We start from the raw sequence: 27,722 nt of genomic DNA on the forward strand, positions 1-27,722 counted from the left end.
TGGAGCCGGTGCTGAGCTCCGAGTCAGAGAGAGGCCAGGGCTCCGCCGTTACTTCCTCTGCCTGGCCCTGGGGTCTTGGAGGTGGAAAGGCGGGTCAGACTCTCCTTGCTGAAAGCTGGGTACCCGGTTGCCAAGGCTGTTTGGGAGCGGTGCTCTATTTTTAGCAAACTGCCACCCCGCTCACCTTGTGCTTTGCCTTCTGTCTGGCTTCTCCTTCAATGCGGGGAGAGTTGAAGTTCACGCTCTGACCACAGCAGATCTGTTCAGGCAGGGGACAAAGGCCCTCCCTGTCTTGGCCCCGGCCCCTCCCTCCACGGGAAGTTGCCGTTTCCTTCCTGCCAGAGTCCCGTGGTGAACCCGTGTCTCACCTGCTGTTTGAGGGCAGCACGGGGGCAAGAGAGGGTTGAGGAGACGGATGCTGCCTCTGCGGGAAGGAGATGGGTTTCCAGTGTGCTCTCACATCCTGCCCTGGGCCAGGGCCCTGCACATGGCCTCCCTGGCCCCTCGGGCCACGTCGGATTGTAACTTGGGAGAGTCCAAGGGGCATCTTCTGGGGTGTGAGGACAGTCGTCGTCATGTCTTCCCCTGAGGGACACCCATCTGGAGTTGAGGGCCTGCGCTTGGGAGACAATTGAGGGTGTCCTGTGAATTGAGCCCCTCAGCTCGTCCACACTGTGGGCATCCTGGGCTGAAAACGAATGACAGTCGTTTGATTGGCTTCACGGCTGAGGTGGAAGGAACCTTCGCCAGAGGTCGGGGGAACACTGGGCCTGTGACGCAAGAGGGCCCTTGGGCAGAGGGTTTCACTGGCATTAGGTGGGGGCCAGCTGCTCTGAACAAGGCGATAGGGACACAGCCTGTCCTGGCTGCTCGTTGGTGTGAGGATCAAAGACCAGGCTGAGAGGCGTGGCAAGGAAGGGACCCCCACACGTGTGATGGTCGCCATTGAGCCTTCCTGGACGACCCGTTAGCCTGTACGTCCTCTCAGCCGCAGGAGCACAGGTTGGGGCTGAGACATCACTCTCAAGGCGAGGCCTCCCTGAGAGGGGGCTGGGGCAGCGTGCTGGGTAAGGACTCAGGTCAGACCAGGGAGCCTGCGCCCTCCCAGTCCTTTCTTGGTGGTGGGGCAGCCTTCAGGAACCTTAGCCTCCTTCTTGGGGGAGGTTGGGTCTTCAGCTCCTGTGGGTGAGTCTGCTCCTGCTCCGCCCTCTGGAGAAACAGTGCGGAGGGAGTGGGTATTTAACAGGCTCTACACACCCCGCCCTCCCGCCGCCGTCCCCAGGATGAGAGGCTTGGTGTTTGTGGGAATCGGATCCGAGAGCACCAGGTGCTTCTTCCAGGGTCTGTACTTCCAGTCAGGGTCCAGCTTCTCCCAGTGACCAACCCCTGAGTCTTCAGGAAGGAGCCTGCAGAGTGGGGGCGTCAGAGCTGCTGTCACCTTCAGGTGGGGATGGGGGTGGGAGGACAGGAGCCAGACCAAGACCAGGCAGTGTTCAGATGTCTCGCGTGTCTGGTGTTTAGGCACAGGGCCTGACCCCCGAGCGCTTGGGCCCAGGCTCCTTTCCTTCTCTGAGCCCACGGGATCTGAAGGCCGGGAGCTGTCGATACAGTGTCTCCTTTGAACCTGGTGTCCCCGGGGCTGGTCAGCATGCAGGTGGTCTTGGTGTACAGGTGTGGGCTGGTCAGCATGCAGGTGGTCTTGGTGCACAGGTGTGGGCTGGTCAGCATGCAGGTGGTCTTGGTGTACAGGTGTGGGCTGGTCAGCATGCAGGTGGTCTTGGTGCACAGGTGTGGGTGGTCAGCATGCAGGTGGTCTTGGTGCATAGGTGTGGGCTGGTCAGCATGCAGGTGGTCTTGGTGCGCAGGCCTCAGCTGCCCAAGGATCCCTGCTGGAGGCCTCTTCCGACCCAACTGTCTTCCCCGAGTGGGAAACCTGGATGGCACTGACAGCCTGGCAACCCCCCGAGTTTCTGTCTTCCTGCCAGTCTCGTCATGAGGAAAGTGGCAGCTGAATCCCAATGAAAGGTGTCTGCAGAATACCTGACCTGTGCCCCTCCAAGTAGTCTGAGCCTCAGAATCAAGGAACGTCTGAGATGGCGTCACAGCCCAGAGGGGCCATGGATGTGACAGCTCGGGCATGGTGTAGATGGCAGTCAGACACGTGCGGGGTCGTCCCACAGTCTTCCCCGCTGTTCTATCCCGGAAAAACAAACAAAAGAAGAATTTGCCATAGAGGCTTGGGTGAGAACGTTGCAGGGCCAGGAGATACCTTCGAGACAGATGGGAAGGACCTGGCACCCTGGCCAGCAGGGTGCAGGCAGTGTCCAGAGGCAGAAAAAGGGGGTGCAGCTCACGGGAGGGAAGATAGGAAGTAGGTGGGTACTACAAGGATTTGCCCTCCACCTCCCCAGCGTCCCTGTGAACTTTGTGTCCAGGTCCCTCTCTTCTGTCTCTGCAGAGGAGCCGGGGAAGGGCAGCATGGGAGAACGTGCTAGGAGCATCGGCCAGAACTCGGGCTGTGTGTTCTGAGTTAAGGGCTGATGGGTGTCCCTGGTTCTGGCGCCCACGTGGAGGCCCTCCTGCCCTCCCCATTCCCCTGGTTCCTAGACCTGCACTAGGATCTTCTGGTGGGGTCATGCGTTTGCTGGACTTGCCTTCTGTCCACAGAGATCTTTCCCAAGGTCAGCAGCCTGACCTCCCTCCCGCCTCTCCCGGCCTCACGTCCCTGGACGCACCATCTGCCTTGATGTTGAGACTGGACGGTCAGCTTCCTGTGGCCAGGGTCTAGTCAGCTCACTTCATTGCCGTGTTCCCAGCCTGGGGCAGTGCTGGTGCATAGCAGGTGCCTGGCAGGGATGTTCCCCATGAGTGACTGTTACTGACAGCCAGTTTGGCCTTAGGGGTGTTTTTCTTTTGTTTATTTGAGAGGTAGATGGACAGAGGGACAGAGAGCACTGTCGTTTGCTGATGCGCTCCCCGGAGCTGGGCCATGCCGCAGCTGAGAGTTGGGAACTCAGTCCAGGTCTCCCACTTGGGTGGCAGGGACCCCAGCACTGCTGGCTCCCGGGGTGCGCATTAGCAGGAAGCTGGAGTCAGGAGCCAGAGCCAGGGGCAGACCAGGTGCTGGGATATGGGACGCAGACATCTTAACTGCTATCTAAACCCTCGTGCCCAGGGCCTGCTCCCGCTCTGCTTTTCAGAGTGGGGTGCATGTCTGCAGTGGAGATGGCGCTGCCTCACAACATGGGGACCAGAGACAGCCCTGGAGACCCACTCCCTCATCTGTCCTCCGCACCCCTGCTCTTTGGGCCTGGCTCTTCCCGCCAGAACCTTGCAGGACGGGTCCTGTCCTCGTGCACGAGCAGCCTTCAGATGGTCGAATTCTCGGCTCCTGGCCGCTGTGACTGCACCTCTGTTTAGTGGTAGTGTCCACCCTCTTTCCCTCTGGACTGTGAGCAATCCCAGGCAGGGGCCGCACATCACTCTTGCCCGTGGCCCCTGGGCCTGGGCCTGGCCTCTGATGGATGCCTTGGAATTAGTGATTTTGCGGGGGTGGGGGGGCTGTCCTGTATCCCCAGCTCTAGTTCCTGTCTGCCTGTGGGGCTTCCCCAGGGACCCCCCCCCCCCATTCCTCCCTCCTGTGACCCAGTTTCCATCATTTCCGGTCTTGTCAAGTCCTCTCCCGTGTGCACCCCATCCCCAGGCCACCCTCACTGTGCTCCTTGTTGGGAAGCCCTGCTGTGCTGGCAGGGATGGCGTCCAGAGAATGGGCAAGGCCATTTGAGAGCAGCACTCAGGGCAGGGGAGGGTAAGGCTGGCCACTCATGTCCCCCTGATCCCACACGGGACAGAGGAGGGTGAAGCCGGCCACACGTGTCCCCCTGAGCCCACACAGGGACCAGAACCCTAAGAGTCGTCCCTGGCTGCCCTGTTCTCTCCCTTAAGACTCACCTGGATCCCTTGTGTGTCCCCCCTCCCCTAGGCTGGTAGGACACATCCCAGCTCCGACTGCTGCTGCCCGAGCACTGTAGCACCCACCACAGACTTGCCTTGCCCGTCTGTAATAGTCGGAGCCCTTGTGTTGCCAGGGCTGTTCAAGGCCCACCAGGCAGCCTGTCCGGAAGCCTTGGCCTCCCTCCCCTCCACGCGGCCCCTGTGAGCTTCCAGCCCCACCCTAGCCTGCTTGTGCCTCTCCTTTTCTTTCTTTCTTCCTTCCTTTCTTTCTTTCTTTTTCTTTTCTTTTTTTTTTTTTTTTTTAAGATTTATTTATGTATTTGAAAGAGTTACACGGAGAGAAGAGAGGCAGAGAGAGAGGTCTCCCATCCGATGGTTCACTCCCCAATTGGCCGTAACGGCCGGAGCTGCGCCGATCCGAAGGCAGGAGCCAGGAGCTTCCTCCGGTTCTCCCATGCGGGTGTAGGGCCCAAGCACTTGGGCCATCTTCTACTGCCTTCCCAGGCCATAGCAGAGAGCTGGATCAGAAGTGGAGCTTCCACACGGTTCTAGTCCTGGAGAACCAGCGCCCATATGGGATGCCGGCGCTTAAGGCCAGAGTGTTAACCCACTGTGCCACAGCGCCAGCCCCGCCTCTCCTTTTCTGTTGGTCACCGTCAGCACAGGGACCGTGGGAGGCTCTGGTCCAGCGACACAAGCCCAGGTAAGGAGCCAGCTGCACCCCAAAAGCCCCATAGTTTCAGTGACGTGTGAGGGACTGTGAAGACTCCTTCCCCACCCCACTAGAGGTGTGGAGTGGAGCTGGAGGCGGGACTGGGGCCACGTCTCACCGGGAGGCAGGTGTCTCTCAGTCCTGCGCTGGGGTCGTCCCCTTCCAGGCTCTGGGTGAATCAGGCAGGGTGTGGGGCTCAGGTGGAAGGGCCTCGTGGTGCTGGTTTGGGTGTGGTTTGTGGGACCACCACGTGCCCAGTGTAGCCGTTGCTCCGTCAGCATGTGGTCACTTCCTCACTTTGAGCTGTGGTGCGGGGCCTGGGTCCCCTGGGGAGGGAGAGCCCATGCTGGTCAGGACCTCTGTTCTGTTTCCAGTGGGGAGCGCCCAGAGGCAGTCTGGATACTGGCATCTTTGTGTTGGCCTGGAGGCGCTTCTTGTTCCCTTTCTGTGCCCACCACTTTTGCTGTTGTCCCGACTTGGGGTTCCAAAGTGGCCTGGACAGTGGGCCGTGTCGGGGGACTCAGCTATGCGCAACAGAAAAGTTACCGTCTGAACCGCTTCTGGGAGTTCAGGGACACTGAGTCTGTCCACGTGCTGGGCAGCTCTGCATCTTCCTGAGTGGGACCCTGTCCCTGTTACACGCCAGCTCCCACTCTGCTCTGTGTCTGCGTATTTGACTTCCTGGCACCACGTGGCCGTGGCATACGTAGTGTGTGCCCTCTGGTGACTGGCTTGTCCCACGGCATAATGTTTTCATGAGTGTCTGTTGGCACGTGACCACAGTCTCACTTCTCTATGGTAGGCTAGCATGCCATCTACACGCGTGTACAGTCTCTCCTCTGGTGAGGTGACGTGCTCTCTGCCCGTGGTGCACACCCCGTTCATCTGCAATGGACAGGTGTGTCGCTTCTCCTTTTTGGCAGTTGTGAGCTTTGCAGTGTGGATGTGGATGTATGAGCGCCTGTTTAGGTCCTGGTTTTCGGTTCTTCGGGGTATGTACTCAGAATAGAGTTGCTCGATAATAGAGTAAATCCGTGTTGGACGGGGCAGGTTCCGTTCCCAGGAACCTCTGCACGGGCTCCTCACCAGCACTTTCTGCTTTCTGACTGTGTGTTTAATCCCACCGTAGTGGGCGTGAAGCACTCTCTGTCTCTGTGTAGTTTGGATTTGCACTTCCCCAATGACCGAGATTTGAATGTCTTTTCATTGGTAGAATTATCTACTCATCCTTTGTCTCCCCGCCACCGCCCTTTTTTAAGAAATTTATTTGTTACTTGAAAAGCAGAAGGACAGATTTTTTTTTTCTATGCCCTGGTTCACTCACAAAATGGCTGCAATGGTCAGGGCTGGGCCAGGCTGAAGCCAGGAGCTGGGAATTCCATCCCAGTCTCCCACACGGGTAGCAGGAGCCCAGTTCCTTGAGCCTCCTTGGCTGCTTGCCCAGGTGCATTAGCAGGGAGCTGGATTGGAAGCAGAGCTGCCAGGACTCAACCCAGGCCCTCCAGTATGGGACGTGGGTGTCCCTCCATTTTGTAGTTGCTTGTTGATTTGAGAGTTCTTTCTAACTTCTGGGTATTGGTCTGGTGCTAGGGATATGATTCGCAGTTATCTTCCCTTGGACAGCTTCCCTTTTCATTCTCTTAATAGCACCCTTAGATGTACAGACATTTGAATTTTGATGAAGTCCAGCTTACCTATTTTTTTCTCTTGTTGCTTGTGCTTTTGGTGTCATATCCAAGAAATCATCGCCAAGCCCACTGTCATGAAGCGTTTCCCTCAGCCGCTCTTACACTGAGGTCTTTGTCCCATTCTGAGGTCATTGTTGCCTTGGGGTGTAGCGAACCCGTGGTTCTTACAGAGCCTGCCAGTCAGCTGTGAGGCCCTGCTCCCTGGTTGGAGGAGGGTGGGCCGTGGCAGGCAGGCGAGGGCTTCCCAGGGGCAGCTCCCCTGGCAGAGGCCCCTGGCCCCGTGGAGGGGCCCGAGCATCTTGTTGCCCAGCCAGCAACGGCCAGCAGGCGGGTCTGGCACAGCAGGTGTACAAAGGAACTTCCTGGTCTTGGCAGCAAGTGAAAAGGGTCCTTGTGTTCTGTTCTTTCTTGAAAAAATGGGTTTAGCTGGCTCTGATAACACCCCCCGAAAGCCCTGAATGGGTCGTTTCTGCACCGCTCCAGAACGCCTCCCAGACCACTGTTGTATGTGCGGCCGCAGGCACAGCCCACCCACCACCATTCCAGGGGGCTGGCTGAGTACCAGCGCTCCCTCTCTATCGACCCCTGGAAGCCCAGGTGCTTCGGAGATCCCAGGGCGTCCCTTTCCTTTCCTTTAAAGATGTACTTACTTGAAAGGCAGCGTTACAGAGAGGGGGAGAGAGAGTGCTTGATTGATCTTCCATCCGCTGGTTCACGCCCCAAATGGCCACAGTGGCCAGGGCTGGGCCAGGCAGGAGCCAGGAGCTTCATCCAGGTCTGCCTTGTGGGTGCAGGGGTCCAGGCACTTGGTCCATCTTCTGCTGCTTTTCCCACGTCATTAGCAGGAAGCTGCATCAGAAGTGGAGCAGCTGAGACTTGAACCAGCACCCATTTGGAATGCCAACATCACAGATGACAGCTTAACCTGTTAATCCACAAAGACCGAGGTGCCTCTGAGTGGGACAGGAGCTGAACAGGTTTTTTTTTTTTTTTAAGGTTTTATTTATTTATTTATTTGAAAGAGTTGGAGAGGTGGGGGGAGAGAGAGAGAGTGATCTTCCATCCACTGGTTCACTCCCACCTGGCTGAAATGAGTGGGGCTGGGCTGAAGCCAGGAGCCAGGAGTTTCTTCTGGGTCTCCCACATGGGTTGCAGGAGCCCATGCACTTGGGCCATCTTCCCCTGCTTTTTCTGGGTCTTTATCAGGGAGCTGGATCAGAAGTAGAGCAGTCAGGTATTGAACTGGCACAGGGCTGAATCTTTTTAAGCTGATAAGAATAGATACTACACTTGATCTTAGCCAAAAGGCTGTGGTCAGAGCCCTGTGGATGGACTGTCAGGACCCTGGCTGCTCCTGTCACAAACGGTGGTGGCAGCTGGGTCTTATTGCCAGTCCTGGGATGTGGGGCAGGCCCCGCAGTCCTTTCAGGCTAGGCTCCAGGCTGCGGGGCCTGTGGCTGTCTTCTGCTCTGTGCAGTGTTTTACTTTAAAAAAAAAAATTATTTTCATTCTGTTTGAAAGACAGAGATATCTTCCTCCTTCTGGTTAGCTTTTCAAATGGACACAACAGCAAGAACTGGGCCAGGCTGAAGCCAGGAGCCCAGAACTCCCAGGTCTCCCATGTGGGTGGTGGGAGCCCAGGCACTGGAGCTATCACCACTGCCTTTCAAGGGGCATTAGCAGAAAGCTGGAGTTGAGAGCAGAGCTGGGATTCAAACCCTGGGGCTCTGATGTGTGCAGGACTTTGTTTTGTTGTAAGTGTAGGGAGTCATTGTCTTTTAGGTAACCTCAGGGTCATGTGTGATGCATACAGGTGTGTAGGTCACTCTTCTGCCCTAGAGGAGCCACTCAGCAGGGCCAGTTGTCCTCAAGATCCCCGTTTGGCATCTGAGCGCAGGCAGCTGGCGCCTGTCCCCACAGCAGCCTCGCTTCCCCTCCCCTTGCAGCGGGACAGCTGGTGGTCCATGATGCCTCCACCCTGTTGTGTCCCTGTGGTGCACGCCCCTGAAGGTGCCCCAAATATGTCTCCTGACTGCCCTTGCTTCGGTGGGCTGTGTGGGTGCCAGTCGGGCCCTCGCCTCCCGGGAACGGCATCCCTTCTGGTCTCAGGATAGCTCTAACCAGGTGAGGAAAAACACGTGTGGCTGTTCATTACTGCCCCTGCCGCACCCTGCCCCACCCGGTGCCGGCTCTGGAGCCGCCTGCTCCTAAGGGCTCCTGTTGGATGAATCAGATGATGTTCGTCCTCTGCTCCTGGCTTCCAACTCTGCTTGCTTCACATTTTCAGGGTCGCTTATGTCGCAGGCTGTGTCAGTGCTCGCTCTTTCGTCTGGCTGGCGTTCCATTTATGGACAGAACACATCACGTGTCTTCTCTTACCCGCTGCTGGGCATCTGGGTCATTCCCGCCTTGTGGCCGTTGTGAGTAGCGCTGCTCAGCCAGCGCTGTCTACACTGGGCGCTGGATCAGGCGCCAGGCTGTCCCAGACAGCGACGCCAGTTAGCAGTTGGATGGGATGCCGTTTCACCCCATTTTACGTCTGTGGTGACTCAGACCCAAGAGCTGCCATTCAGCCGAGACCACAGAGCCAGGCCGTGACTCCAGGGCTGGGTGCTTTAGGCCTCGGGCGCTGTGGGAGGCCACCCCAGCCTGTGCTGACCCAGCGAGTAGGTTCCCCAACCTGTGCAGTGGCTGCAGCCTGCAGACCCAGCTGGCCAGGCTTCTTCCTGGTTCCCACGGGGCTGCTGATGGCTGGAGAGGGGTGCAGAACCAGGGCCGCCTTCTGCAGGAGGCAGTGTGGTGTGGACACGGCCTGGATGAGGACAGCATCGGGGCTGCTCTGTGTGGCCGGGCCGGTCCCACTGTGTTGTGGACTGTGACGGTGACGCTGCCTACAGGTCACCTGGCCGCAGGGTACCAGAGCTTCCTGCTCTTGTGGGTGAGCAGGTGTAGGACAGGCGGAAGGGCCAGGCTCCTGGCTGGGTGTGTTACCTCTTTGCAGAGAGACCTTGTCTTGTACTTTCCCGTGTGGTCCCCTCCTGGTAGCAGTTCTGCCATCCTAGCTGTGGCTGCAGGAACCAGGGAAGCCGTAATGTGCGATGGTGGTGGGGTCCATAGCCTGTGAATGGCCATCTCCTTTGGAAAATGAATGAATCAAAACCACTGGATGCTCAGCCTCTGAAGACCTGGATTCCTAACCCCTGGAGGTGTAGAATTAGGGCAGAGAGCTCTGTGGAGCTGACGTCACTGCTGCCAGCACCAGAGGCAGACGCACTCTCTGGCTGGATTTGGGTTACAGCCTAGATACTTGCCCTTGCAGCTCAGGGCCCGGGCCTTGCTGGAGTAGTTTTTCTTTTCTCTCTCCTCTCTTCTCTCTCCTCTCTCCTCTTTCCTCTTTCCCCTCTCCCCTCTCCTCTCCTTTAAAAAAAAAAATTTTTTTTATTTTTTGCCAGGCAGAGTTAGACAGTGAGAGAGAGAGAGAGTGAGCCAGAGAGAGTTATAGACAGTGAGAGAGAGAGACAGAGAGAAAGGTCTTCCTTCCGTTGGTTCACCCCCCTAATGGCCGCCATGGCCGGCGCTGTGCTGATCCGAAGTCAGGAGCTGGGTGCTTCTTCCCTGTCTCCCATGCGGCTGCAGGGACCCGAGTGCTTGGGCCATCCTCCACTGCCTTCTCAGGCACATTAGCAGGGAGCTGGATTGGAAGTGGAGCAGCGGGGACTCTAACCGGTGCCCGTGTGGGATGCTGGCACTGTGGGCAGTGGCTTTACCCCTACATCACAGCACTGGTCCCTGGAACATGTTCTGTCCTGAGAATATCCTGTTCTTCTGTGCTGAGAACGCAGATGGGCAGGTGCTGGCCTGAACTGTGGGCAGCAGCCCCATCTAGGGGGTATTGGGAAACCCTGGGGGTGAGCCCCACAGACACAGCTGGTGTGGAGTAGTGAAAGGGCCAATCCCAGAGCCAGAGTCCAAGGATGCAAGCCTTGCACTGCTGCTTCCTGCACTGTGAGCTTGGAGAAGTCCCTGGGGTGTCAGTGGTGCCTTCGCACGGGGCTGTGGGTGTCTGGGAGAGGGTGAGGAGCTAGGGCTTGTGTCACCGCTCTTGAGTGGCCCTGCTGAGCTGTGGAAGGTGTCAGTCCTCATCGGAGGACTGTGACAGGGGCAGAGAGAACCGCTTGGAAGCCGTATTAAAAAGTCACCACCAGGAGGCTGGTGTGGTGTAGCAGGTTAAGCCTTCACGGGTAATGGGAGCATCCCAAGTGGGCACCGGTTCGCGCTCTGGCTGCTCCATTTCCCTGTCCAGCTCCCCGCTCCTGGCCTGGGAAGGCAGTACAGACGGCTCAAGTGCTCAGGCTCTTGCTACTCATGTGGGAGACTGGGGTGGCATTCCAGGCCTGGCCCAGCTCTGGCTGTTTTGGGCATCTGGGGAGTGAACCAGCAGCTAAAAGATCTTTTTCTCTCTCTCCCTCTGTCTTTCAAATAAATAAATCTTTTTTTAAAAAAAGAATGAGCAAATGAGAAGTTGGCAGCATTTTTTTAAGTTACCAGCAGATCCTGTCTGCATTGCTGGGGCAAACATACAGCGGTGTAGCTGTTTTGGGAAATGGTTTGGCAGCACTTCAGAGACTGATGCATGTGGGCACGTGTCCACATGAGCAGCAGTGCCACTCACAACCACTGGGCTCTGTCAGTGCTGACTGAACAGTGTGCTCTGTCCGCACCAGGGAATAGGCTTGGGCCACAAAAAAAGTGACACGTGGAAGCTCAGCTTCTGTGAGATGCCCGCACTCCATCCGTGCACGGACTGGTGGCTGCCGCCTCTGTGATTACTTGTGGTCCCGACTCTCAGGAGGGCGGTGGAAATGTGCCACGGTCATTGTGAGTGAGCCAGGTTATCATCGCTCTGTGTGTGTGTGTGTGTGTGTGTGTGTGTGTGTATTACACCTCCACGGAGCTGATGTTAAGGACAGCTGGTGCCAGGCTAGTGGAGAATGAGTTCATCTGATTTTACAATAGGATGTTTCTTTGTTTTAAAGACTTACTTGTTTGAAAGGCAGATTGTGAGAGAGGGATGGATCTTTCATCTGCTGGTGGTCTCTCCAAATGGTCACAGTGGCCAGGGGCTTGGCCAGACCGAAGCCAGGAGCTTGGAACTTCATCTGCCTCTCTCACATGAGTTCTGGGGCCCATGCTCTTGGGCACATTAGCAGGAAGCTGGATGAGAAGAGAGCAGTGGAGACCCGACCCTGCCCCCATATAGGACACTGGTGTTGGAGGTGGCTGCGCACCTTGTCATGCCGCAGTGCCACCACCATTCCGCCCCCGTCAGCGCTGCTGTTGACAGATGTTACTCGTCTGTGTGTGTGTGGTGTGTGTGGTGTTGGTAACCTGCTGACACCATGGCACAGATAAGATGCTGTTGGCATTGTTGACACCGTGAGCCCAAGGATTGGGGTGGAGTCAGGCCCTGCCACACAGTGTGTGGCAAGCAGGGTCTGCCTCACAGAGCCCTCCAGTGGGCTTCAGGCAGGTGCAGGTGAGTCGAGATGCCCACAGGCCAGCTGGATGGAAATGGCAGGAAGATGAGGTGGATTGAGCTGCCGGGGTCTGGGGAGGTTGTGCCTAACCTGAGCTTGACAGAGGAACCGGGGTGTGTGTGGTGTGTGGTGTGTGGTGTGTGGTGCCAGGCCCAGCCCCCTGCTCTGTGAGTCAGACCCTTCCCTCCACTGGTGGTAGGGGGTAGGGACCCCTAGAGCCCTGGGAGGGATAGCCCAACCATCCCACTCTTCTCCCAGTTCCACACTGCTTCTCCAGGGATGAGACCCAGGAAGTGGCAGGCTCCTGGTGAGCCCCGCAGCGGGGCTGCCAGCTGCCCCAGAGCAGGTGGACTCAGAGCCTGCCCTCCCTCTGGCTGCTGGGCATCTGGGCCCTGCAGGCCATGGCATCCCTGTGGCCCCTTCAGCACAGAGGGCGGAGGGGACAGGGTCCTGGGAGGGCCACCGTGCGTCCCCCACCCCCGCCAAAGCATCCCCACCTCTGGGGAGTACAGGCATCGACAGCTAGCAGATCTCTAGGAGGCTCCCCTGGTCTGGCCTGAACCCCGTGGGAATCTCTGAAAGCCTGGCTCTGGGTTTCTGTTCCTGGTTTCAGTGGCCTATAGCTTTGGCTGTCAGGGAGGTTAGGGTGTGTCGTGTCAGCGCTGGCGGGGCAGGTGCCTGGTTCCGTCCCTCCCACCCCCAGCTGGCGCTCGGGGGTGCGGCTCCTCTCCAGCCTCTCCTCGCTCCTCAGGTAGGCTTGCTGCTTGGAGACCGCTGCTCTGGAGCTGTCTCAGTGCGCTCTTGGGTCAGCAGCCCCTCCCCTGAGGCTGGACTCTCGGTCGCCCATCTCCCCGTGCCGTCCTGCAGGCAAAGCTGGGGTGCTGCTCTCCACAGAGGGAGGGCCACCTGAGGATGGGCGTGGCTCCTGCTGGCCTCTCTGTGACTCTGCTGTCTTCCCACAGCCCACGACCCTCCCGCAAGGCACCATCAACATGAACCAGTGCACGGACGTGGTGGACGGCGAGGGCCGCACCGGCCAGAAGTCCTCCCTGTGCATCCTGACGCCTGAGAAGGAGCACTTCATAAGGGCCGAGACCAAGGAGACCATCAGTGGGTGAGTGCTCATGCGCAGCCGCGGTGTGTCGGGTCGCGGCGCCACAGGCTTCCCAGGTGTGTCTGCTCTCTGGGCCTCACCTCACGCTTCACGGCCACCAGGCTGCTCCCGTGTCCAGGCTGCCATGTCTCTCCACTATCAACATGCATACACATGCACACCTGGGGTCCCACCTGGCTCGTGTGTGGGCCTCGGGCACGTCCTGGTCTCACACAGAAAGCCGCCCCTCTGCTGCTGCTCAGCCTGACTTCCTTGGCCAGGTAGGAGGAATGAATGAATCTTGTCCCCCCACCCCGCCCCCACCGTGTGCAGGCCTGGGAAGCCTGAGTGTGGAAGGGGGCCAGGTTTTAAGGCAGCTGACTTCTGGGGGGCACGAGCCCGGCCCCCTTGAGCTCACAGCAGCATCTGCCTCCCGGGGCAGTTGGCCCAGCAGCAGGGCGTTAGCTCCTAGCAGCCTGGTCCGGGATGGAGGGCTGTGTGTGGTACACCCAGGTCCCAGGGAGTCCACTGGTGCCCTTTCAGGTTGGGAAGGAGGCAGGTGAAGCCAATTCGGAAGCCCTGGGGAGAGAGTACGTCTGGGCCACAGGCTGATGACCGCAGCGCAGAGCACTTTGGCGCAGGCACACGGGAGACGCAGAGCACTGCCTCGCTGAAGCAGCCCCAACCCTGGCAGCTGAGTGAGGGGCAGCAGAGCCCTCTGCCGCCAGCCCTTCGCACGCACGTCCCAAGGCCTGGGACAAACAAGGGGAGCATCTCCATCTCTCCCCTAGTCCAGAACCGGCCGCGTGTGGCCTCGGCCCACACCAGAGGGCGCTTCAGTCCATTCTGGGTGCCTGTACCACCGACAGGCAAACCGTGAGGAGCCGGGGCTCCCCATGCCCGTGCTTCCGGAGCTGCTGCAAGGCTGAGTTGGGGTGGGGGGCCTTCTTGCTGGCAGGGTCCCCAGTAGCCCAGGGCTTCCACGGCAAGGGACAGGGTGCTTGTCTTTCTCTGCTCACTGCTTCCGCGTATGAAGCCCCAGTGGTGTGGGCGATGACTATACAGAGGTTTGATCCGGGTCCTCACCTGCCGCACAGATGCAGATACTAAGCAGAGGCTGGTAGCAGCGAGTGTGGGCCACCCCCAACATGTGTGCAAAGAGTAGTGTGTAAACGAGAGACAGGCAAATGGCACCTGAGTGGGAGAGGCCCGTGTGACGGGACTCAGCCGAGGGAAGGTGCACCCGAGACGGTATAGGAAGACACTAGGGTTGTGCTTGTGAGCAGGTCCAAGGGGGAAAGAGCGCCCCCTCCCAATTCCACCTCTTCTTACAGGAAAGGGGGTGGTACCCCAATTGGATACCAACATGGTCCTGGGATGCATCATTTTGCAGGGGTATGAGTTCCGTCTTGCCTAAATTTTAGCCAGCTAGTTACACCACGTGACCAAGACTCAGGTGTGAATACCCAGGGACCTCGCCAGCGCCCACCACCTCCTGAGTCAGATTCAGTTTTCACCCTCTGATGCCTGGATTGGGTACTAAATTCTAATCTGTGAAGCCCCGGGGGCCCCTCAAACCATGTCTACCCATTGCAGGTGCCCTCCAGGTCTGCACTTCCTGGCTCACCTCTGCTGCTGCCCAGGGAGCCATCACCCAGCCCAAGTCCTAGGTCAGGGGGTGAGGAGATGTGGGAGTCGGTAGAGTCCTACCCAGCCTGCTTCCTGAGTTCTTCCTGGAGCAGACCTGCGGCAGCAGCTGGTCACCCTGGCTCACTCAGCTGGCTCAGCCCCAGAGCTGGGGGTCTGGTGCCCACAGCTGTGCCACATTCAACCCCCTCTCTTCACTACATTATATTTGTGACACATCTGGGTGACACTAGACACTTCCATGACAACCCAAGTGCCGAGGACATACTCTGTCCCGTTCCCGAGAGCCCAGCCGCTCTGTTCAGTGGGCAGTGCTGTGACGAGCCCTCTCCTCTCCTCAGGCCCTGCTGCCAGTTCCTTAGTGACGCCGAGCGACGGTGTCAGGCCTGTCCGTGGGTCTCAGGAATGCCTGGCAGGAACGGCAGCTGTTACTGCAGGCTGCCAGGCACCCCAACATCACGGGCCTGCCCGGTTCCTGTGCTAGCTTCTCCCGTGCTCTGCTCCTGGCCAGCGCTGGTGAAGAGGAGGGAGCAGGAGATTGCCCAGGGCCCAGGCTGCTGCCTTTTGGCTCTGGGGCCGTGGAGAAGCATCCTGCAGGACCTTGGCCCGAATCTGACCTGGCTGTCCTGTCCGTTCATTCTCTGAGCCAATGGAGCGTTAACTGTCCTTGGGTTGAGCTGCCTGAGGGCAGCCCCTGTGCCACGCCCGGCTTCCCTGGACGTCAGCGTCAGCCAGGGAGCCTCTCTCTGCCTCCTGACGCAGGCGACACGAGGCCTTCCCCTTAGGCCTGCTCAGCATGCTCCTGGGTGCCCTGAGGAGGACCTGGAGTGGCATGGCCTGTGCTACCTTCTCTTCTGAAGAGAGTGTGGGGACCACCTGGCCACCCCAGACCCCGGGCTGGAGCCAGCTTCCAGGACAGGGCCCTTCCTCGCTCCACGCCTCCCACCACTTCCTCTAGCCCCCCAGGACTGGTACGAAGCCCCAGTGAGCAAACCCCTGTTCCGTTCCTTTGTCCTTCATAAAATCTCATAAAGTGATCACGGTGGACCTTGGCCTGATTTCAGACATGCTGGGAATAAAGCCCTGAGAAGCTGGTCAGCAGAGTGGATCCGGAGCCACAGCCTCCTGCCAGTAGCCCCGCCCTGCCCCGTACTGGCCCCGAGCGCACCTCCAACACAGGGGCCCTGGGGGTTCCCTGAGCAGCCCTCTCCGACTTTCCCAGTGCAGGGGTGTCTGTACCCGCCCTGTGTAGGATGCAGCCTGGGAGATCAGCTGCTCTCCCCCCGGGTGACCACCACGGAGAACTTCACTTGTGCGACTCCTGGTTTCCTGCCTCAGGGCCAGCATCTGCCTTGATAGCCCCAGGTGGCTGCCAGTTGCAGCCCCTCTGTACCCACCCACATCTACTCTGGAAGGGCTGCTCTAGAGGCAAGTCCAGGCCCTGGGGACAGCATCGCCATGCCCTCCCATACTGCCCCAAGACCCGTGGTCAGGCCTGCACCCTGCCAGCTTGGAGTCCACGTCCTAGGCCTGCGCTTGCCAAGTCTGCCCTGCAGGCACTTCCATCTGGGGTGATGCCTGGTGCTGCCCGAGGCCCGGCAGCCTGGCCCCCAGCAGCAGGGCCAGGTGTCATAGTCCCTGAGAGCCGGGGTCTCACCTGGTGTCCTGGCTCTTCTCTTCTAGGTGGCTGGAGATGCTCATGGTCTACCCCAGGACCAACAAGCAGAACCAGAAGAAGAAACGGAAAGTGGAGCCGCCCACACCACAGGTAGGCGCTGGGCTGCTGGGTGGCGTCCTCTCTTTGGGCCTGGGACCTGGGAAGAAGGAACCAGAGGGTAGGGGAGAGGACTGGGCCGCGGCTGAGGCGGTCACCAGCCCTGCGCCTGCCCCTTCTTGCTTCCCACATGCTTTGGGCCACAGGGACAGGGCAGCTGCTGGTGTGCCCCTGGGCTGCCTGAGGGAGGAACGTGCGAGAGGGGCCGCCTGCTGGGTACATTGCTCCTGCGGCCACTGTGCAAGGGAGGAGGTGGCCCCAGGCAGCAGGTGGATGGGAGGGAATCTGGAGAGACCTGGCCTAGAAAGGGGCTCTCAGGGCCCCCTTCCCTTTCCCATGTGACCAGGATGAGTGTTCCTTCCCTGGCCCTGCCCCCCTCCAGTCTGCAGGGGCTCAGGGCACTGAAGGGTTCTGTACCTGCTCCAGTGCCCCCCACTCCGAGGGCCCCGGGGGGTGGGGTAGCCTGTCTGAGCCTCAGTTCACTGAAGGGTTCTGTACCTGCTCCAGTGCCCCCCACTCCGAGGGCCCCGGGGGGTGGGGTAGCCTGTCTGAGCCTCAGTTCACTGAAGGGTTCTGTACCTGCTCCAGTGCCCCCCACTCCGAGGGCCCCGGGGGGTGGGGTAGCCTGTCTGAGCCTCAGTTCACTGAAGGGTTCTGTACCTGCTCCAGTGCCCCCCACTCCGAGGGCCCCGGGGGGTGGGGTAGCCTGTCTGAGCCTCAGTTCACTGAAGGGTTCTGTACCTGCTCCAGTGCCCCCCACTCCTAGGGCCCCGGGGGGTGGGGTAGCCTGTCTGAGCCTCAGTTCACTGAAGGGTTCTGTACCTGCTCCAGTGCCCCCCACTCCTAGGGCCCCGGGGGGTGGGGTAGCCTGTCTGAGCCTCAGTTCACTGAAGGGTTCTGTACCTGCTCCAGTGCCCCCCTCTCCGAGGGCCCCGGGGGGTGGGGTAGCCTTTCTGAGCCTCAGGGCACTGAAGGGTTCTGTACCTGCTCCAGTGCCCCCCACTCCGAGGGCCCCGGGGGGTGGGGTAGCCTTTCTGAGCCTCAGTTAACTAATTTGCAAAGTGGGCTGGTTGGTCCCTCATTGCTGTTACCCTGAGTGCTACAGGACACACTGGGCCCGGATGTCACTGAGCCTGTCTGAGCTCCATGCCAAATGTTACCCTCACCAGGGCCTTGCCTACAGGGTGTCCCAGCCCCCCAGGAGTGAACAGGGTGGACGCCGAGGTCCCTTGGGCATCACAAGGCCAGCAGCCCACAAATGTGAAGATAGTCAGCCCCTGATGGAATCCTGCCTCCCGTGGGGCCCTGCCTTACCGGGCTGTGGCAGCTAGTGTGGGCTGCACAGGGGCAGGGTGCCCAGCCTGTGTCCCTTCCCCACACAGGCCCTCCCTCCAGCCCAGTGCAGCTGGGCGTGCCCTCAGCAGATGGACGTCTACCCTGTGTCCCCTCTCATCCCTTCCCCAGGAGTACCCCGGGTGCCCAGAGCAGCATCCCCTGGAGAGAGATGTGCAAAATAGGCCTTCGCAGTAGTTTCTGGAGACAGAAAATGGAGCTTCCAGCTGGGGAATAGCAGTTACTTAAATCCCCCAAAGCCACTGGGTTTGAGAGAAAAAAATCCTTGGGCAGAAAAACGGTGTTGAGCGTTAGCCGTGTTCCCATGGTGATGCCTTGGGAATGGCACAGCACAGAGCTCTGCCTCCAAATAAGGTAACTGTGGTGCAGGAGGCGTGGGCCAGCTGGAGGAGTGGCCTCCCTGGCCCCCGGCCAGCCCGAAGGCTCCTCTGTGCAGAAGGAGCCAGCTGATCCCCGGGGGGCCGGGCTCCCTTCCCCCCATGAGCCCCAGCAGGTCCCTAGAGCTCCCTCTTGGCGGCCACCTAGTGACCGGGGCTTCTGCAGAGGGGAGACGCATCAAGGTTGGCCTGGAGTCTGCAAGCAGGCTGTCCCTGGGTTCCGGCCCGTGTGAAGCAGCCGGAGCCCAGGGCCCTGAACCTGGCCTCTTGCTCCGTGGCTCTGTGTAGCCTGAGGGTCCCACATGGAGCCACCTGCACACCTTTGGGCTCAGCCCTGCCCTCCGGGACCGCTGATGCTTGGCCTCTGGGAGGGGGCCACGTTTGGGGCTGTGGGGGCGGGGTCCCAGCAGAGCCCCCGACAGAGAAGAGGCAGGTCCAGCCCTGGCGTGGAGCCTGTGGCCTGAGAGGCACCGCTGGACTCCGGAGCCACTGACTGAGCCGCCGGCAGAAGGAAAGGCTGATCTGTGGAGAGCAGGGCAGAAGGGAGGTGGCAGGACCGCCTGCTGGCCAGCGCTAGCCTGGGAGGCCCGCTCCTCCCCTCAGCCCAGCCCAGCCCCTGTCCAAGGGGTTCCCACTGCTCGCTGAGGAATGTGGTTTCTCCAGGGGCGTCAGCGGCCCCTCTCTTGTCCCGGACGGGGGTCCTCGGCTCTCCAAGAAGTGGTGAGGGCCCTCAGCTGGGCCAGCTTTCCTGAACCCCGTTTTTACTCTTTGCCCTCTGCTTTGAAACCCCTTTCTGAGAGGCTCTGGGAGACAGCACCGCCTTCATTGTGACCTCGCCAGCCACGCACAGGGCAGCTGTTCTGGCCACCCAGGAAACAGCACAGGGCCGGGGGGCTTTCACCTCCTCCCCCAGGCTGGGCCGGGTCCCTGCAGTGTGGTCAGTGCAGGGGCCCCAGGGTAGGCCTGGCCGACGTCTCTCCCACTCGCTCACAAGAAGAAAAGTCTTTCCCTGTCACCCACCCACACTGCTCCCCTGGTAGGCGGAGTGGCTTTGTCCCCACTGCAATTCAGCGCAGAAGCGGAAGAAAGCAGGCCACCAGACGAGCGGAGGAGGCCCTGGGGAGGCCGGCGGCGGTGTATCTTTCAGGAGCAGAGGGCTGGAGGGGAGAGGGTGTGCAGCAGCATGGCCCCAAGAAATGTGTGCACAGCCTGGGGGTCTCAGGCTTCAGGAAGGGATGTGTGCGTGTGGAGGGCGGGGGTGGGGTGGGGTGGGGTCTCAGGAGCCGCTGGGCAGGGACATGGCCCTCATGAGTATAGTCCCCTGCCCCTTTCTCTGAGGACCTCCTGGTGACTTCTGCCATCCTCCCCCTCTGCAGAGGGGACCAGTCTCCTGAGGACAGTGTCCTGTCCCCCCACACACACTGCAGGAGGAGTCCGAGCCCCACACCCAGCCCGCCAGTGTGGTGCAGGGCCTCTGGTCACCTGGACTTTGAGTTGGATGGACCCCAAATCAGGGAGGGGGCAGAGCAGAGGAGCCTGGAGTGACTGCATCGGGGAAGCGTGACTGCGTGCCGCCTGTGGGTTGTTGGTGCTGGCTGGAGGGGCCTGGTGTCCTTGGATCTTGGAGCCGTCGGGAAACCGTCACCACCTGCTTGTGAGAAGCCAGCTTCCACAGAGGCCCTGCCTGGGCAGCCGACCTGGGCCTGAGAGCCTTCTGGGTTTTCTGTTGTCTGTGAGGCCTGCAGACCTTGCAAAGCTGATGATGGCTTTGGGCCAGGCGCCCTACTCAAGGCCTTCTCTGCCTTCTAGTCTTCCTCCTTTTGGGGCTGTGTGGTGGTAGAGAGGTTGCCCCCTCCTGGCCAGGTGAGGCTACATGGTACGGTGCACACCTGCTCCTATACCAGATTAACAGGAACTGAAAGAGGCCTGGCAGCAGGGTGGGAGAGGGCATTGGACATTTGTGAGTGGCCCCCTGTCCTTCCAAGAGCACTGAGGGGGGCATCACTTCTGGGAGGGGCCGAAGCTATTCTGCACACCCCCGGGCAGGGTGGTGAGACCCAGGCCGTGAGCTGTGCTGCAGCCCCGAGGGTCCCAGCCCCACACTTGCTCGTCTGGGCTCTTCTGTTGTGGGGTTTAGTGCAGGATTTCCACAGTCCAGAACTGGACTCCCTGTGTCTGTTGGGTGCCTGCCACCCCCGCAGCACTTCTTCCCCAGGCAGCCCCACTTGTGGCATTCCAACCACCCAGCAAAAGGCGGAGTTAACCCCTTCCCACAGCTCCCAGTCTGCATCTCCCCTGTGTGTGTGTGGGAGTGAGCGAGAGGGTGTGCAGTCTGTACATGTGTGTGGGAGCAGTGAGAGCAGTGTGTGTGCATACACTGAGTGCATGGGTACATGTGGGAGTGAGAGAGCACGTGCAGTGAGTGTGGGAGCGAGCCAGAGCTTGTGCATGTGTGATGGATGAGTGAATGCGCATGTGTGTGCTGAGTTGGGTGGGGTGTTTGGTGTCCACATCTGTTCAGGCTGCTGTAACAAAACACCTAGTTGAGACATCTCATAAACAATAGACAGCATAAATCCATCATTTCTGGGGCTTGAGAAGTCCAAGGTCAAGGCGGGCTCAGCATCTGGGCTTCTGGTGAGGGCCCTTCCTGGTCCTCAGCAAGTAGAAAGGGCTAATCCCACCCTTGAGGCTCCGCCTTCATGACTGATGGCCTCCCAAAGGACCCAGCTCCAACACCCCTCCCGCCTGGGCACTGAGATTTTAACTCGACCATCTGGGAGTGGGCCATGGGGGCACTCAGGTTTGCATCCAGTGATTCTTCGCATCCCACGGGGTCTGTGTGCTCCACTTCACTTCTAACAACCCCCAAATGGAGGGTGGCTGAGGCCACAGGGCTGGCAGGGCGTGGGTGCCCCCGGGTGTACTGTGTTCAGTCTGAGGACCTGCAGAGGCGTGGACCCGACTCGGGCACACTGCATACTTGCCCTGTCTGTCGCCCCTTGCAGGTGTGCGCAGTGCCTGGAAGTCTGGGAGTGGCAAAGTCGGAGCCAGCCCTGGCCTGCTGCTCGGGCGCTGGCGGGCTCTGAGGGTGCTGAGAGCTTGCATGCATTTGGGGGACGGGACTCCAGCAGGAACCCTGGGCCTTTCCCTGTGCATCTTCCAGACACCAGGGCTGCACAGGAGAGGCCGCAGGGCCGTCGGGAAGGGGCTTCCTTCCTGCTCTGAGCTCTCTGAGGACTCCAGGCCTCTGACCTGGGTGCCAGCTCCTGAGCCCACGTGAACACCTCTCTCTTCCCAGGAGCCCGGGCCTGCCAAAGTGGCTGTCACCAGCAGCAGCAGCAGCAGCATTCCCAGTGCAGAGAAAGTCCCCACCACCAAGTCCACACTGTGGCAGGAAGAAATGAGGGCCAAGGACCAGCCGGACGGGAGCAGCCTGAGTCCAGCTCAGAGCCCCAGCCAGAGCCAGGCCCCTGCTGCCAGCTCCGTGCGGGAGCCAGGGCTGGAAAGCAGAGAAGGTGAGCAGAGGCCGTGGCCTGTGTGCCTGCCCTTCCCAGTGCCCGTGTCCAGCGCTGGAGCAGGCCTCCACCCCGGTGGACGGGAGCTGACGCTGGGGACTGTTGGGCCTGGCCTCTGGTGTTGGCCTTAGTCCCCGTCTGGAAGAGAAGAAGGCAGTGGCCAGGAGGATCTAGGGCACTCTGCATCAAGGTCGGTGTCGGAGGAGGCCTGTGCTTCCTCACGCTGTGTTTGCGTTTGTAGGCATGTTAGGCACTGGCGCTCATTGCTCAAGTGGCCCGTGGCCTGCGGGAGCAGTGGTCAGGGCAGTTTCATCGCTGTCCTCTCTGCCCGCATCACACCCAGCCTCGGCTGGAGTGGGAAGAAAGGGCTGGGAGGAAGCAGCTGGTGTCAGTCTGCCCCACGCTGTGGGACTGCACTATGGGGTGGTGTTTCCATCTCTGCCTCCCTCGCCCCATACCCTGGAGGCACAGGCCGACTCTTCCCATTTCTGTGGAAGACGAACGGATGGTTGGTTCTGGCTTTGCACGAGCTCTGTTTGAGCTGTGGACAGAGGCGTCTCCATCCTTCTCAAGCGGCTACGGCCTCAGCGCAGACCCCTTTCCTCTGTCTCACTTCCTTTGCCACTCACATGCCAAAATGTGCTTGGAGATGTGAGGCCTGCTTGGTTGTCGGTTGCCTGCTTGGTGTTTGTTGGAAGCACTTGTTGGTGGGAAGCCCTCTGTCCTGGGCAGAAGTTTTGTCTTCCTGGCCGGGCGGCAGCCAGACTGGGGAAGAGATGAGCCAAAAAAAGTGGATGATCAGAGTATTCTGTTCCCGTCCCATGGTTCTAACTTGGCACGCACATTGGGTGCTAGACTCAGAGGATAGACAGTGGCCCCTGCTTGGATCCCATGTGGGCCATTTATTTGTTGAATCTGCAGGAGTGACACAGAGGGGGAGAGACAGAGACAGGCAGAATCTTCCATCTGCTGGTTCACTTCTCAAGTGCCTGCAATAGGCAGGACTGGGCCAAGCCAAAGCCAGGAACCAAGAACTCCCATCTGGGTGTCCCGGGTGGATGGCAGGGGCGCAAGCACTGAGCCCTCCCCCGCTGCCTTCCCAGGGGTGTTCTCATGAAGCTGGATTGGAAGCAGAGGCAGGAGTCGATCCCAGGCCCTCAGATACAGGGTGTAGGCATCGCAGCAGCAGCTTATCCTGCTGTGCCCCAGCCCCCCAGCCCCCAGGGTGGGCTTCTGCAGGAAACTGCTGCAGTGAGAGCTGGCAGCACCCTGACCGGTCCCCTCGCCCTCTCTCTTCCAGAGGAGAGCGCCATGAGCAGCGACCGCATGGACTGTGGCCGCAAAGTTCGGGTGGAGAGCGGCTACTTCTCCCTGGAGAAGACCAAGCAGGACCTCAAGGCTGAGGAGCAGCAGCTGCCCCCGCCACTCTCCCCGCCCAGCCCCAGCACCCCCACCAACAGGTATAGTTGCCCTGAGTCGCCCTCCCAGGAGCTCCGTCATCCCCCTCACCCCTCAGGTCCTGGAGCACCCAGCCGGATGGTCTGCAGCACCTCCCTCGGCTCCCTGCACACGGCCAGTCGGCCCTGCGCCCACATGGACTCTGCCAGCCCTGGGGGGCAGGGGACAGAGAGACCGGGCAGCGCCTTTGCCTTTAAAGCCAGCAGGCAGTATGCCACCCTGGCCGACGTCCCCAAGGCCATCAGGATCAGCCACCGAGAAGCTTTCCAGGTGGAGAGAAGGCGGCTGGAGCGTAGGACTCGGGCCCGGAGCCCTGGCAGGGAAGAGGTGGCCCGTCTGTTTGGCAATGAGCGGAGGTAAGGAGGGGGCAGGAGGCAGAGCGCCACATCCACGTACACGCTCCTTACGTGTGTTCCCTCTTATGCACACACATACACACATGCACATACATGTGTGCACACATGGTCTTGCACATCACCATGGCGCATGTACACACGTGTGTATATACCCTGGCCACACATGTACATGTGTGCTCTCACACACGTGTCATTCATACATGTGTACACTGCTACAGTATGCATTACACGTGTACATGCACACGCATGTGCCAGCACATTTTCTGTCTCTCACACACATACACACACACACACACACACGGAGGCACCACATTCTGTGTGTCCCTAAGCTCTCTTGAGGAGCACACTTTGTGCTCAGGGCATGGAGGAACCTGGGCTGGGGGTCCCAGACTCTGGCCAGAGAACTCGGCTCCTGGCAGCCAGTGCAGGATTTCAGAGCCAGGGATCTGTGGCTTTATCAGTGCCTCCCAGGACCGGATCTCTAGGCCCTGCCTGGCTCTCAGCTGCCTGGGCCGTGTGGGGTTAGGTTTCCTTCCTGTCTCAGGACCCATGGTGACGGCCTCTGGCTTGGGTGGTCCCCGGATGGGAAGAGGTGTTGAGGGTGTACCGGAACAGACAGCTGTGCAGGAGGGCAGGAGCGTCCACGGTTCCTCCCCAGAACCCTCAGGGAGACCCGAGGCAGCCAGTGACGCCGAGTGTATCCTGCGGGCCTGCCTGAAATAAGGGGGCTGACCCGAGCCCCTGTGTCCTGGGGAGGCCGAGTTCAGATGGCCAGGCAGAACTGGACTGCTGTCTGAGAAGAGCAGGCCTGCTGCCGGCCCTGCCCACCTAGAACCAGGCAGTGCCCACACCTGGACAGGGCGGCGGGGGTTCCCACCTGCACCTGCCGGTGGGAGCTTTGCCTCAACCACGACGCACAGCGTATCTGCACAGCTTTCTGGGAAGAAAACGTGGCTTTCGTTAGGTTTCCAGAAAAGTTGGCCGTGCAGAAGAGACTCAGCTGAGTTCCAGAAGTTCCCACAGTGTGCTCACTGCCCCAGCCTGGGCTGGGTTCAGAGGTTGAGATGGGCTGAGGCGGGCTCCTGTCCCGCAAAGCGCAGGTCAGAAGGGACGCATTTGTCTCCTGTTCCTTTCTTAACACTCACCATTGGCCACCCACCTGCTTTTGCCACGTGTCCCAGCTGGGAAGGGCCCAAGGACCCCTGGGGCCACTCCTCGAGGGGTCGCTGAGCCGCTCCTGCTGGAGACACTGGCCTGGCACGGCCCCATGAGGGGCTGGCCTGCCAGTCAGGCGACCTTCTCGGTGAACAGCTGTTGCGTCCCTTAGCAGGCTCCCTTGATATGACCGGGGCTGGGGCCAGGTGTCTTCCTGAGCAGCCGAGGAGTAGGTGTATAGGGAAGTCTTGCTCAGGGTCACAGAGGCAGGCAGGCGGCCGGGGCTTTGCGTTGGCAGGTGGTGGGCCGCGTCAAGGCCCTGAAGCAGGCTGAGCCGCGCCCGGGGGTACTGCCAGGCCACAGAATTAACGTCAGTGCATCCGCTTGGCCCAGCTGCCTTTCAGAGAGCTCTGTTTCAGACTCGTGCGCATCTCACAGCCAGGGACAGGTTCTGTTTCTGGGCTTTGCCTCTGCATGCTCCCTGCCCCCTGGGGTGATGGGTTTTAGTTGGTCCTGTGGCACCCGCTCTGCTGCTCACCTTGGAACGTCACTCTCTCTCTGGCCTGCTGACATCTGGCTGCTCTCTGATCCTGAGTGGCCCACCCTGTGCTCAGTAGACTAGAGCAGAAGCTTCGTGAGGGCAGGAGAGGGTCCACAGCTGCCTGAATGGCGGCTCGGATGGGCCAGCTGGAAGCCAGGCCCCTGGGGATCCTCGTGGTGGTGTCCACATGGCCACATCCCTCTGAGCAGTCCCTGTTCCAACCTGCTGAGCCCTGGACTGTGACACTGTGTGCTGTTCAGACTCCCAGACTGTGTGCTGTTCAGACACTCCTTTGCAAGGGTGTCTTGGATAGTGAGTCACCTGTGGCCACCAAGCATGAGGAAGCCATGGTCCCAGCTGGATTGCTAGTGACAGCCAGCCAGGCCGGCCCTGTGGCCCTGACCCTCCCTCCCGCCTACCGTCAGTGCCTGAGGCAGCACCCCGGGCACCTGAGGGTTGCAAGGGCAGGCACCAGTGTGCTGTGCCAGCCAAGGGAGCGCTTGCTGTCACACCTGTGGTGCTTCACGGGCACCTGCGGTGACCTCCTGCTCTCCCCAGTGACTGTGACCCCGCAAGGCCTCCCCTCTCCTCTCTGACTTCTGTCTGGAGCCGCGCAGCCCTGCAGCATGCAGTTGGCATGTGGTTTGGGCCCTGTGCACCACTTCCTGCTCAGCAGGGGCTTTGTAGGCCCCTGGGTCCGGCAGAGGGGTCCTCTTGCCAGAGTGGCCATACACAGGCCTGTCAGCAGGCCTAGGGTCTTACCCAGATCCTTCCTCCTCACCTGGACTGCCCAAGCGCCCCCTCCTGCCTGGTGATGTGGCAGCTTCCTCAGCTTCCCGCTCTCACGACACCCCCTGGCACTGGAGGCTGGCCTGGCACAAGCTCCCTTCCTGCAGAGTTGCTGTGTGCGGAAGCTGGGGGGGAGGGGGCAGAGAGCCCAGGTGCCCTTGCGTTGCCTGCGCGTAGGAGCAGCTCTCCCGCTGACCCGCCCCAAGGATAGGCGTGGCTGTCTCAGGTTCTTCTTCCCCCAAGAGTCAGGTTGCAGTCTTCTGGGAGTGGGGCCTTCCCTCCCTGCCCCCAGCCCTGGCCACCCACCCAGAACGCAGTGCAGGGCCCCCCCCACGAGGAGGGCTGCCCCTCTGAGTGCAGGTCCCACCCCCAAGCGCGCAGCCCGCCCGCCTGCCCACAGCGGCCACTCTGGTGCAGCGGGGCGTCCACCCCGGGTCTGTGCTTCTTGGGTCTGTGATGATTGGTTTACGTCGTTTGGTTTTCAGCAGCAGCCCCTTTCTACGACTCATTCTCCAGCCTTGTTTTCTTCCAGGTCTTGCCCTCTCCGCCCTCTGCTGTGCCGCCCGCTTCGCTCCCATCTCCGCTCCGGCAGTTCACCGCCTGACGAGGCCGCCAGCCTTTCCCACGAAATCAACCTGCTTGTTTTTGTTTTGATTTGGATTTTTGATTCCTTTCCACTGTTGGCAGAAGCACCGTTAATTCATGGGCCTCTTTCTCGCTGCATTGTGGGCACCCCGGGGTGGGGGCTGCACCTGATCCGGGAGGGGGCCATGAGCGGGGCCCTCCGAGGTGGTGGTTGCCTTTCAATCATGTCTGTGGCTCAGGAGAGGCTGCTGGGTGCCGAACTGTGTGAATGTCAAGGGGGTCCACACCACAGGGCCTGAGGTGGGGCAGAGGGCGGGGGTCAGCGCAGGCCTGGTGGGAGCTGCTCTTGGCCCCGCTGTGGAGGGAGTAGTGCTGTGTGACACGCAGCACACCCTCGGGGTGGCCCCTCAGGAGACCCAGCCGGGGGCTTTGGAGGGGCTTCCTCTCCCACCGCAGCAGCCCGTGTCCTGTCTTGCAGGAGGTCCCAGGTAATTGAGAAATTCGAGGCCTTGGACACTGAGAAGGCAGAGCACATGGAGACCAATGCCTCAGCCGTGCCCCCGCCATCCAGCGACACTCGCCAGGGACGCAGTGAGAAGAGGGCGTTCCCCAGGAAGCGGGTGAGCACGGGGCGGTGGGGGGGGGGGGGGGCTGGAGGGCTGGCCCCGCCTCCAGGCAGCACAGGACCCTGCCCACCTCCCAGTCTCCAACCCGTTGCGCCAGGCCACACACATCCGCCGGGCTTCTGGTCTCTGAGCCTCCTCTCTCGGGCAAAGCCGTCTTCTGCATCTCTCACCCGAAACTTCTTCCGTCTCCTCGAGACACACTCTCGTGGCCTTAGACGCCAGCCAGGCCTGCAGCCTTTGTCTGTGGCAGCCAGCAGCGAGGCTGAGCGAACCCCCACCCTGCCCCCACCCCCACCGCCGCCTTCTTTCTTTGGAGTGGTAGCTGCACCCCTTGTCCACTCACCCACAAGGCAATCTGCCCCTGCGTCCTCTCGTCTCTAGGCCGCCTGGTCTGAGCCCATCTTCCTTCCTGGCTTCTCTCTTGCTTGTGAGGTGCCTGGTACCTGCCTGCCATGGAGCTTGGGCTCATCTTTCTGTGACCCTGCACAGCTGGGGGGTAGGGGCCAGAAGGTGCCGGGGACAGGGCATCCAGAAGATAGATGGCCAGGGTGCCCGAGGA

At 60.3% G+C, this 27,722-nt stretch overlaps 2 protein-coding genes across 11 annotated transcripts in view; one reads left to right on the forward strand and one right to left on the reverse strand.

The window, feature by feature from the left end:
• MPRIP (myosin phosphatase Rho interacting protein) overlaps nucleotides 1-27,722 on the forward strand; it is a 114,695-nt gene that overhangs the window by 55,697 nt on the left and 31,276 nt on the right. For 7 of the 10 annotated variants that reach the window (XM_070061695.1, XM_070061699.1, XM_070061696.1 and 4 more), the window contains exons 4-8: nucleotides 12,854-13,005; nucleotides 16,315-16,399; nucleotides 21,437-21,653; nucleotides 22,954-23,113; nucleotides 27,016-27,157. In XM_070061695.1, the coding sequence (XP_069917796.1) occupies nucleotides 12,854-13,005; nucleotides 16,315-16,399; nucleotides 21,437-21,653; nucleotides 22,954-23,113; nucleotides 27,016-27,157 (756 nt within the window). Of the gene's footprint in view, nucleotides 1-12,853; nucleotides 13,006-16,314; nucleotides 16,400-21,436; nucleotides 21,654-22,953; nucleotides 23,468-27,015; nucleotides 27,158-27,722 lie in introns of all 10 variants that reach the window. The other 3 variants (XM_070061694.1, XM_070061693.1, XM_070061692.1) reach the window with 1 other exon arrangement.
• On the reverse strand, nucleotides 7,333-20,839 carry LOC127486811 (collagen alpha-1(I) chain-like). Its single transcript, XM_070060889.1, has 3 exons — nucleotides 20,820-20,839; nucleotides 16,289-17,445; nucleotides 7,333-14,070 (listed from the first exon to the last, which is right to left on the reverse strand). The coding sequence occupies exons 1-2, from the start codon at nucleotides 20,837-20,839 to the stop codon at nucleotides 16,500-16,502; spliced, it is 966 nt and encodes a 321-aa protein (XP_069916990.1). The 3' UTR covers nucleotides 7,333-14,070; nucleotides 16,289-16,499.

The sequence above is a fragment of the Oryctolagus cuniculus genome, chromosome 17, assembly GCF_964237555.1.
Source record: "Oryctolagus cuniculus chromosome 17, mOryCun1.1, whole genome shotgun sequence".
NCBI classification, from domain to species: Eukaryota; Metazoa; Chordata; class Mammalia; order Lagomorpha; family Leporidae; genus Oryctolagus; species Oryctolagus cuniculus.